The 12,412-nt window shown below is 40.6% G+C and overlaps 1 protein-coding gene across 4 annotated transcripts in view; it reads right to left on the bottom strand.

The window, feature by feature from the left end:
- Positions 1 to 12,412, bottom strand: part of dscama (Down syndrome cell adhesion molecule a) — a 93,449-nt gene that overhangs the window by 59,613 nt on the left and 21,424 nt on the right. For all 4 annotated transcript variants that reach the window (XM_051401285.1, XM_051401284.1, XM_051401281.1 and 1 more), the window contains exons 2-3: positions 11,073 to 11,390; positions 10,782 to 10,931 (exon numbers count right to left, since the gene is read on the bottom strand). In XM_051401285.1, the coding sequence (XP_051257245.1) occupies positions 10,782 to 10,931; positions 11,073 to 11,390 (468 nt within the window). The remainder of the gene's footprint in view (positions 1 to 10,781; positions 10,932 to 11,072; positions 11,391 to 12,412) is intronic.

The raw sequence follows: 12,412 nt of genomic DNA, 5'->3' as shown, positions 1-12,412 counted from the left end.
GGGGGCTAAAGGGATCAAGGCACTAGAAGACACAATGTAATCAGGAAGACTACACCCCAAGAATCAGTCCACAAGATAAATCCAGGCAGAGGTTTATCCACAATGTCAATTAGAACATATGTTGGTGCATTAATTGTCACATGACACACTTACTGAATGAACACACACATTTTAAAAATGTATAGTTACATTTATACACTTCAGTTTCATCCTATTATTCATGTCTTATTGACAGGGAAATATGTGAATTTATTCTTTTACAAATGTAATGGTTGCATGAATATATGCAACTTAGTGTATTTGAGAGACACAGTATATGCTTACAATTTGTCCTCACAAGTGTAGAAGGGGGTGGCAAAATTAGTAAACAAAGCTGATGAACAGAGGAAAATGTGTGTGTATGTGTGTTAGCGTCTTTCCCTGGCTGCACAAGGTCACATGATCTGGTCTCCATTTTGGAGTGCTGTGCATGTGTGCAGGTACATCAGCTTGTCAGACCCACCTGGGACACACAAAGATTAACGCGCACACACACAACTTTAAACCTGCACCTCACTGACACTGAGTGCACCGAGGTGACAGCTTAAAAAAAAGCAAGCAAGAGTGGAAAAAAAGAAGAAACTGGCTAACATACAGTGAGCTTAATAGCTGCTGAGAGAGAGGAGCTTATCTTCCCACCACAGCTAATACGAGCTTCTCAATTAGATGAAAGGCTCTCTGCCTTTCTCTAATTTTTTGTTCAATTTCTCCAGGCAATTTATTTAGGGTGGGGGGGAAAGAGAGGAGCGGAACCCGAGCAAACCGCATTGGCTAAGCGCACGACGAGTCATAGGAAGCTCCAGCCAATCAGGCGGAGCTGACAGCGTCAACTCAGGCCCTCAGCAACAACATGACTATTTACTGTATGCAAGGGAAAAATCTATTTGGGGTTCATCACTGCTCGTCCAACAAACCACACACACAAAAACAATTAATTGTCTTTACACGTGAATATAATACATTTATTTGATTTTAGTTGCATTTCATATTTTTCTGCACTCTTACTATCAGCAATTGTGGAACAATGCAATGTAAAAACAAAACCTGTAACAGTAAGATTATTTTCGACGGCTGCAGAAAGAGCAGCAGCAGCGAACATGCTAATTAAACATGTTTCCTTAGCTTTCTGAAGGCAGTCAGAGATATTTTTAGACAGTTCACTCTGTATTCTGCATTATGGATTAACTCGGATTATGCAAAGGAGCCTTCATGCGTTCACTTATCAGTTTAATTTCTTTGTCCTCTGAATTATTTTTACACAGACTCCTTCGGTATTGTATCTCTCTCTATAGTTACAGAGTGGAACTAAAGGATTATGCAAGCATTTCCAAAAAATTAGGTTTCCTCACCTTAGACAAAATAATGTAAAGCGCTGGTTGGCAAGACAAACAGAACATTTTCTTTTAATGTTTTCAATACTAGGAGTTTGCATGTAGAATGAAATTCTTTCAAGCAATTCAATCGAAACATATAAATATATCTTGAATGAAATACTGCATAATTATTTTAAATCTTGCATTTAAATAACTTGGATATTATCAAAATGAATACTACAATAAATATAAATGCAACTGTTTTAGGTTTCATTTTATTAAACGAAAAAAAAAAAGGATTTTATACATTCCTAAAAGTATTTTTTGTTTTTTTGTAAATGTAAAAATCAGATGAATTCTACATTTTAGAAAAACTGAAAATATGCAGCTTTGAAATTTCTCTCGGCCTTAAATATGTAACAAATTAGCTTTTAATATTTTTCGTAAAACATTCATATAGTATTGTTAAAAATCCTTTTTTTTAATTTACATAGCAAATGAAAAAATATTTATTGATTGTTTTATTATAATTAATATTTTAATTCACCATACCTAATTCAACGAAAAAGGCAATGAAAACAAAACATATTTTTTCTGTTTGTCGGTTCAAGTAATTAAGTTGAAAAATTAAGATTATAATGTTGAAGTAAAGTTAGATAAAAAAGAGAATAATTAAAAACAACCCCCTTTAAATCACTTTTAATAAACACATGAGCTGTCTGTCTCCAGGCTGCCCAGACTCTTAATCATCCTTTCTCACCATCTGCTCCTTTCAGACTCAAGGTTACATATCACAGCTTGAAAAATACTGCTGCAGGAGTGTAGCGATACATGACAGGGCACCTGCACAAAGATGGGTGAAGTGGGGGGGAGTTCAGAAATCCCAGAATGCACTCTGCATGCAACATGCATTGCTTGGGGATATCTCTTCCCTAGCTGCCTGAGACGTCCATCTATCAAGGTGATTTCCCAAGGCGACTCATCTTGGAAATACCTTTTCCCCAAGTCACCTTTTTACTGGCACCGACTCCCCGCTGAATGAATCCACTTGATTATTCGTCGTTTTGATTAGCGTCATGGAGAAGGAGGAATTACTGCTACTATCTTCTGACTGACTTGTGGGACAGATAAGGTTGGTACCGCCTTCTTACGTCCGTGTAAATTTTACTTTTAGTTACTTATAAAAACAACTTGATTTAAGTATGTTCACAGGAAAGAAATTAAGGCTTTCAACAATATGATAATAGCTCTAGCCACATTTGAGGCCTGCTGAGCCTTTGCAAGTAAACAACCATGATTTATTGAAATGTTAAAATGTCTGTGTCAACAAAGGGGGACACTGGTGTGCACTCGCGCAAACAATCACACGTTGGTGATGGCCAATGACATTTAATCTCTTGCCTGTCCCTTGTTATAAGAATCACCATGAGGATGTGAATCTGAGGACCTGCACGCCATGAGTCTGCATTAAAGCTCAAGTCATGATTTTTTCCCCCCTCTTTCTTTCGCTCACTTCCTTGCCGTGAAATGCAGCACAGACAGAGCTAGAACGAGAGAGAGAGGGAGAAGGATATAGAGAGGGAGGGAGGCTGTGAATAGGCAGAGTGAGTGGCATGCATGGACAGCCCCTCTTTCTCTCAAAGACACTGCAGCAGCTGCATGCACGCGATAAGAACAACCATTCACAGCCAACTCCCCCTTTTCCTCCTCCTACACACCAACACACACACCAATACACTTTTCTTCTCTCTCTCTCAGTGTCTTTACCACACACACACACACACACACACACACACACACACACACACACACACATGCTTACGTGCACATCAACCTCTCTGCAGGTTTCTACACAGATGCTGTGATTTCAAGCAGCCTTTGTTGCCAGTCAAAGGTCTTCCCTGCTAATCATTTTTTTTTTTTTAATTCTCTCTGACGTCAAAGTACAGCAGGGTTAAACATGGATGAGACGGAGAAGTGTGGGGGGAATCACCTTTCTTTTTTATCGCTGACAGAGAGCGATCACATGGCGCTCAGCAGGCAGCAACACAGGCATTTCTACAGAGCTGTGACTGACGCTCATCTAGCTGTCCACCACATCCACCACCAACGTTTTTCATCTGGAATTCTCTGATGATCTTGCATGCAAAAGAGAATTGCTTAAATGGCTGGAAATCAGTATCCTATAATGACAGCAGGATTTTTAAATTACTATCTCTGTACTGTCATCCTTGTGCCATCTGTGTCATAATTAGTGGGTAAGATCATCGTCTCTCCACCAAAACTGCAACTAACATTATGTTACCTTGCATTCCAAGGATATTTCGGCCTGAATGCATCATCCATGTCATGTTGCCTCATCCCACCCAGACAGGAAGTGTCTCTGTAGACTAATATCCTCCTATACAAACACACAAACTCAAATACACACAACCTGCGCCAACCCAGCCCTCTCAGCAGTTTAATATCTAGTGATTTACATATAGCTGGAAGCTCAGCGCCTAATCATACATACACCCACACATCAAATCTTATTTTTTTCCACCCAATATGTTACACATGAATATATCTAACTGCCAGTGACATCCATGCCAATCACTTTGCTCCACTGATAACATCCGGCCCTAAATCTATACAGTCCGCAGAATGTCTAAGTGCCAATTAATTGGTGGCTCCTTCCATGATTAGCTCATGTTGCGCTTATAGCTAATCTGTATCTTGGCAGGAAGCCATGCATGACCTGGCTTCAATCCAGGTCTGGGAGCTGTGGAGGCAGCAGCCATGAGCTAGCCCAGCGCAGCGCTGAGCAGCCTGGAGAAGATGTGCCAAACTGCAGCGGCACAAAGGAGACCTCACTGTTTATCAAAGATTAAGCAGTGTTTAGTATCTCCCCCGACCCTCCTCCTCTTGCCTGCGCTCAAATGTACGCATGCGTGTGCACACTCACACACTCGCACACACACACACACACACACACACACACACACACACACACACCCCATCACCTCCAGCTCACACCCTAATTGTTCCCAGCCCTGAGAGTTTAATAAAGAACAAATTGCAGTTATTGGTGAGCAAACAGCACAGTATGGAGGTGGGAGTGTGATCATTGCTGCGCCAGTGCAGTAAAGAGAGAGAAAGGGCATCAGCCAATTTAATTAATATCTCTGTCAGTCTCGGGCTAAGACTGGAGCAGCAGGCTGTGTGGAGAGGGATGTAGTGAGCACACAGAGAATAATCTAATGCTGATGTTTTACAATGCTGCTGGACACTTCTGAAACATTTGTAACATATTGATAAGCACATCATTATACCTGCAAACTCATATATACGGTCATGTTTTCTACTTGCAATGTTGTAATGAAGCATTCATAACAATGCTTCACTGCAATGTGACAGAACTTATCAAACCATGATACCAAACAAGACTTACTAGACATGTCTGAAATGACATGTCCCTCTAGATTCGAACACAGGGGGGGCAATGAGGCAAAATAAACATTACTTTAAGCTCATATTTTTTCTGTGGAAAGGTGGACAGTTACAGTAATTATATAAATGATTCACTCAAATTCACACACAAACACTAACTGTAGCAACAATACAATACTGTATCTTATTAAATCTTTTTTTCTATATACATTTTTACTCTGATCTATATAGTCGTTTTGTAAAGGACTATCTATCATGGTTTGTGTGTTTCAGTTTTTTTTTACCCTTACAGCCTATCATGTTGCCTGCATGCTGCCTAGCCCAAGTGTATCTACCCGTCATGTTCCCATAATGCTTTGTGGCAGCTGCAGCCAGATTCATGCACACAGGTATTGATTTTCTTCCCAGTTTTTTTTTCCTTCAGTGCAACCCTTTATTTATCTCGCTAAGCCCCTGCCACTGGGTGTGAGGAGAGAACCAGCTCGCAGCTTGTGAGAGAACACAGTGAATTCAACATGAGAGACGCTTACCACATAACCTGGATTTATTTTCATTTATCTGTTATTTATCTGCCACCACTGCTCTGCTGCAGAGCATAATCTACTCTGTTCTGTGTGGGATGCATGTGTAGGTATGCGTGTGTGTTTGTGTGTGAGTGTTTGTGCTGTCCGTCCATACAAACACTCCATTCTCCACAGGCCACCTGACCCATTTTTCTGTGTGAATAACAATACTCCAGCCAATCATGGGCAGACAGAATGGCGAATGCTGGAAAAAGACTACATCCAGCCTGTCACACGTCAGAGTCCCAACCCTGCCTGTCGACAGAGTGAGGCAGGGACAGAGAGAGAGAGAGAGAGAGAGAGAGAGTTAGTTATCCTCTCTCTTCTCTCCCTCTCCTTGCCTCCCCTCCCTCTCCCTTCACATCTCCAGCACACAGGGACCAGTAAAACCATTACCCACCCACCCCAGCCCCCAGCTCAAGGTTGTGCTGCGCCAATGGCTGCGCTTCCTACATAGCATTCTAAGAAAAGGGCAAAACCAACAGCGATCGAGTCGCAAGGCTCCTACCAACAAAAGACATTCATTATACCACACTACCTGTAGGCCACAACACACATTATATGGCAAATGATTACCTCCCATTCTTCCCTCCAGACAAATGTTTACAGTAAGGCAACAGTGATACAGGAAAGTCACTATACCTTCAAAAATACACTAATGCTTTGATGCAGGATGGTAAAGAATTTGAATGTATTTATATACAAATTCTTTTATTTTCACTTATACTGCTATTATATATTAATAAAACATGTATGTAAACTGATAACACATTTAACTGTTAACACAGTGTAGCTAAACACACTCACATGATGACATCTCAGGGCTGACTGATATATATTCATCGGCCATCAACTGTGCGACCCTAAACCCACAGACATTTGCAATGCTTCACACCAACCCGGCTTTGTAGCCGCCTTGAAATGGAGGAGAAACAGTGGGCACTGTGGAAAGACATGATAACGTCCAACAGCCTTTTGATAGCAACTCTTGATATTTACTTCAAAGGCCCATTATACACAGCCAATTAAACCAACATAGTGTGGTTGGCTCTTCTCCCTCTCGGCAATGGCTGCGGGGATCGAGACTGGCTGCAGAAATAACTCCAACACACATCCCAAATGTCAACAAACATGAAAGAAACTGTGAAATGCACAAGATGGCTTAGCAAATGGCCAGACTGTAAGTGTTAGAGCAAACTGTAATCTCCTTAAACAAGTGTCTCTACATGCTAGCAGTGTTAACTGGGGTAACCCACAATCATTTAGGTTTGTGGAAGAAATAAGTACATCATAAAGGCATGTTTACCACTGTAATAGTTCATATATGTGTGTCAGACAATGATAGAAACTGAGTGCAAAGAGGGAGCACGAGCAGAAAAAGAAAAGATTGAAACGAAGGAGAGATGAAGGAGGGCTGAGCAGAGCAAAGAGAATCTGCGTGATGGCCGACGGCCCTTGTGCTCAGCTCGTGTGCTGAATGAAAAGAAGCCCCCGTGTGGGTGTGGGTGTGTTTTTGTATGTGTGTGTGAGTCTCTGCAGTAGTGCTGGGGGGTCGGCCCCCTCTCGGCCCTACTGGTGCTGAATGCAGAGCAGGCAGCATCAGGCCGAGGCAAATGACTACAAGGCCTCCTCAGTGACTGCAGCACAGGCTGCACCTGGGGAATGGCCCTGTACAGCAACACAGCCGCAGCCAGCCACAGTCCATCACAACGCATCCCATAAAGAAACCCTGCAGGAAGTGCACTCATTTCCACCAGGCACGGTCCATAACAAAAGTACAAGGTTTCAAATTGTTTTTTTCTAAGGTGATTTTTACATCTCTTCCTGCTGAGCTATATTAATGCTATTGACTCAAATGATCATCTGGGCCTTCTCATCTTTTTTAATAGCAGACACTGCTACAAGCTGCCATGTTTTAAATGCAAGCCAGTCATTAGTTATTTAGGACATGGGTCATCCACCAGACAACCCCTTCACCTATAAACAAATACGGTATAGGACAGAGATTATCAGCACTATACACCTTATACCTTCTACCCTATATGATCAGGATTCACTAAATGTAGTAAAACTCAATAATAACAAAACTAAGATACAGCAACTCTCATCTCAAATTCATTCCTGGCCATTGTTTGACCTAAACTATGAAGGTTAAAAAGAACAGTGTCGTTTCTACAGTAAGAATCTTTCAAATTTAGACCTATGTTTAATCATTGTTTTCTGTGTTCACCAGCCTGTTGTGAAGTCCTGAGTTTACCACAACCATACAAGGACACCATAATGATCAATCAATCTGAGCTTTTAACTGCATTACCACAGAAATAAACCAAAACAAGATGTCCACTGATATGAGCAAAAATACTACATCTATGTTAAGACTATTGAAATAAATCGAAAACAACCCATCTCTGTCTCTCACATTTCATTTCCTCACTGACCTCTTAAATTATCTTCTTTTGAGCCCTGACTTATGATTACAGACCAGAATTAACTCTAATGGTCAAGCAGGAGGCAGCAGTCAGATAAAATAAATGGGTTTCTGGTGTTACTGGAGTTACCAGAGGCCAACTGCATTGACGCATGTTTTACCCTAACAATGGTAGAAATAGTAATATCGTGAAGAGAAGTGTGTTATGTGTAATGTGTGTATAATGACAACAAAATTAGGTAATGCCAACATAAATATGGTTATTTTGTTATTTATTGTCAGTGGTGTAATTGTAAGTGTATACAGTATGTATAGGTGGCTTTGCCATTTTTATCCCACCTGACAATAGGCCTTCTTTAAGAGCCTTATTATACAATGACAGATTTCCCTGTATTGGGTCCATAAATCATAGAAAACCAGTAAACCCATCACTATCAGACTCATTGGCTCCCCTCTCTAAACAATAACTGAAATCCTCTTATTTGGAACAGTTTGCAGCTTTTGAATTGATGCATTCCCCCAACTTGCTTTGTTACTAGATAAGTGATAATAGATAAATTAATGTGAATAAATGGAAGCATTTTATATTGGTGAATCCAGATGCAACTAGCAAATTACATATAACTGCTCTTAGTCACAGCCAAGAGTACTGGTCACTGTTTGAACCCAGAAATTTTCCCATTCTGTGCCTTTACTTGTATTCCAATTGTATTTCATTTGACAAAGTGATTTGTAAGTCCAAGAATCCGTTTAGCTGTATAATCTTGGCTAACAAGAATTAAGCCTGATCCTTGCTTCCCCACAGTTGGTTAAATTGCTGCACAGAAAAGAATACAAAACAATGACATCTTTATTAACAATGACTTAGTTCAGTATCGTATTTTTTAAGTGGGTGGAAATGGGAAAATGTGTGTCCAGTTAGGTGAAATAATTAAAAGCAAATCAACTTGTTTCTTGATACAAATGCAAGGGAAAATATATTAGAAAAATAAAACTGTCTGGTCTCATTAGCAGATAGAATCTTTTTTTCCTGGTAAACAAGTTTAAGAGTCAATATTGGAGCATGAACTGTATATTTCCCCAGACCACTATACAACCACTTATATCAAACAGCTATACTGCACTGTAACTTTTATTGGACCTCCTGACTGAATGCATTTTTCATCATCATTTTTCCATTCTTTTCTAATGGACACTAGGGTTCTTTAAGTGGTGCTTTGTTAGTCTACCCTGCAACAACTAAAAAAGGTCTACATCCAGTGAGACTTCCAGAGGGCCTGTCTGATGGGCGCTGCACATCATGCTACACCTTCCAAACTGAAAAGCCGGTTCAATTATTCATGTCAGAGACAGAAAAGCTATATTGCACAAAGTTTTTAGTTTGAAGTCCAAGTGTTGATATTATTTTTATTCATTAAAAATTAAAATTTCGTAGCTTGGCCATCGAGATGAGGGGTTAAGCCATCTTGCGTCGAGCTGTCAGTTGGTCTGCATATAGACTCACAGACATGGATACACACACACACAAAGTGCACTTAAAATGTGTGTAGTGGAGGATAAGGGGAATGGACGGTGCGTCAGTAGGATGCGTGCACTGAGACGTGAATAAAGACCATTTGCTCATGGATTCATAGGCTTCCGTCATCCATTATTTAGCATGGAGAAGAGCAGTGGATTGGTGGCTGGATGATTTTTCTGACAGCGTTTACATGGCTGACGGCTACAGAAGTGATGATTTTTAATGCTCAAGATAAACTCGTTGTTTTGACAGTTGTGAACGTTTTTTTTCTCCCAAAGATCCAGACAAAGATTTACGTTAAACTTTGCAGCCATACTGTAAAACAATTCAGTGTTGTTCGAAGTTCGAAAAGTCCAAAAATGTATTAAAAATGAGAAGACTTACAGTACAGTATATATTCCATCAGCAACACTCTCGGATACACCAATATCTAAAAACATGTTTGCGGCAAATCCATTTATGGACAATTAAGAGATTGCTATAGATTTCAACATGGCCGATTTCGCCTCAGCGGACAAATGTGAAATGTCAACAAAAAATAGCAGTCGCTAGCCAGCATTTGCCCTCCATCCAAAAGCAAAATGACATTAGCTCTTGTCTATTGAGTTTGCTAAATGCCCCACATAAAGTGAATTTGCCCCCCAGGGCTGGGAAACAATCACGCAGGCAAGCGTTCCATTTAAGTGATTTGAATGATCGGAGTGCTGCAGTGCTTCCTATCAACCAGAGAAATGGGTCAATACACTGAGACTAAGTGACATGGCTGGCAGCCTGCGCTCTCGTGGAAGACCAGGCAGAGGAAGAGGAGCGGGACCTCACTGTCATTGGGTCAGACAGACGTGAATACACAGACACACACAGCCTAGCTGGTACAAGCTAGGCCTTTGTGTAGGTTCATGTCAGAAGACTTGTAAAGTTAACTCGGACGAAACACATCTCTCCAGTCACAAGTTCATCACATGACAAACACCACTTGTGAATGTCATTTGGCCAGTATAAACTTCATTAATTGCAGCTTTCATATCACAGTATGATTATGAAATCTTTTTTCACCAACCTTTCACTTATTCCATTTTAATCATGGAAAGAACTCTGGATCTAGCGGCATACTAAGTACCACAAAGAAATCTCCTTTGGGCTATACAGCCCATTTAGAATATTTCAAACCAGATCTGACTTGATGGCTCACAAATGATTTCCTCTCAACTGTTTGTGGTAAGTATACCAATATCTATATAAATGTGATACAATGTATCAGTTCTAAAATGTATCTCAGTTAAATCAAATCCATCAGACTGTTTCTTAATACAATCTCTCATAACAATCAATGAGAGATCAATAATCTTACAAGAGCAACTCAGAGACAAACATGATCCTCATCAGTAACTAAATACTGATGCCAGATTTCGCACTACCAGTATGACCACTTGGATTTATCACTTTCAGACTTTATACAGCAGTTACTGTAGTAAAGAAAGATGACTTACTTTCAGCGTTGATTGACATTGTGTCTTTCTCCCAGGACACAACAGTGATGTAGGCCTCCACTGAGGCAGGGATAATGCACTTGAAGACCGCCACATTGCCTCTCATGGCTTTCTGGTCCTCCACCCGGACAGTGTAGGGCTCTCGTAGGACTGGGGGGAGGGGACAAAGAAGTGTGTTGTGTTTAAGACGCAAAAATGCCAATACGGCGCTAAGACAAGCTACTCTTCATAATGGACCAAGATTGTTTGGGTTGCAACAAAGCACAGACAATCATGAGCAGAGACACTGACCAGCCTTAATGTGGACATCTTGGCTCCTGATTCTCCCTGAGGGGTTCTCCGCTGTGCAATAGTAGGTGTTGTCATGGATGAGTTTGCTGAAGCTGGAAGGGGGTATGTGGAAGATCTGAAGGGTGCCATTGGGGTGCACATGGCGGATCCCTGGCACATCATAGATCTCCTCGCCGGTGGCCAGGTACCAGCGCAGTGAGACAGGGGGCACACCTGTGGCGGGACAGGGCACCGATGTCCCTGTGGTGCTGGCAAACACTACCTCTTGCACAGATGCATTGACAAAATATAAGCTGGAACGTAGATCTTCACAGAAAACTGCAGGGAGAGAATGAGATTACAAACAGAAATGTTAGGAAGTAAATATAATTCTAATTCATTGTCTATCAAAACTTGAATATTGTAAGGCAGACGTCTGAATAATTCAACTGACAAGCTGTACCCACAGCTCATAAACCCCACATGTGATGTAACAGAACAACTATTATATTTGACAGAATTATGCAATCTCTGCATTTTCTCTGAATTTAGGCCGAGTGTGTTTTTCCCTGGCTGACCATTGTGTTTGTGCTCACTGCAGTGGAGGGAGGTTGCAGGAGTGTGTCTCTTGTTGTCCATGAAGAGACATTGCAGCAAAGCTCTGGGAGAGCAGCAGTGGACGTGAAATAACAGAGCCAGCAGAGCACCAGACCACACCCTTCCTCTAAAACATGCACATCTGTGTACACAACACAGGACACTAAAGCTAACTGATTAATCCACTGACAGAAACAAGAAATAATCAGCACCTATTCTGATAATTGCTTAAACATCATTGACAAGTCATTTTTTGAGCAAAAAAAAAGCCTTTCTCTGGCTCCTGGTTCTCACATTAAAGGACGTATTGCTTTTCTCTGTTTTATGCAATGGTAAACTCGATATTTTGGGGTTTTGGACTGTTAGTCCAACAAAATAATAATGATAATCTTATAATCATCCTAAAAACAAATAGTACACGTATAATAGAAGGGGCCATGTCATAATGTGTGTGTAAATGTTCACAAGATCATGTCGGTGTTTTCAAGGTTTTATTTGTCTTCTTTTTTACTGTTTTTGTGTTTACCCTCCAACAGCCAAACAACCATACATTCTCTCTTGACAAACAAATTTGCATCCATGCTTTCATCAGAATTAAAAGCTGTCATAGCTTCCGTTGCCTCCAAAAGGTTTAAATAAGTAATTTATCATTGTAACAATTATATTGTTGCTGTGATGTCAAACACTCACTGAGAATCCAGTTTCCGTGATTACAATTTAGATATTAAAAAAAGCCCTAAAAGCTGGTATGCAGTCAATTTGTT

Source organism: Dicentrarchus labrax, unplaced genomic scaffold (assembly GCF_905237075.1).
Source record: "Dicentrarchus labrax unplaced genomic scaffold, dlabrax2021, whole genome shotgun sequence".
Classification (NCBI taxonomy): domain Eukaryota; kingdom Metazoa; phylum Chordata; class Actinopteri; family Moronidae; genus Dicentrarchus; species Dicentrarchus labrax.
The sequence above is the reverse complement of the archived record's forward strand: the minus strand, read 5'-3'. Positions and strand labels throughout refer to the sequence as shown.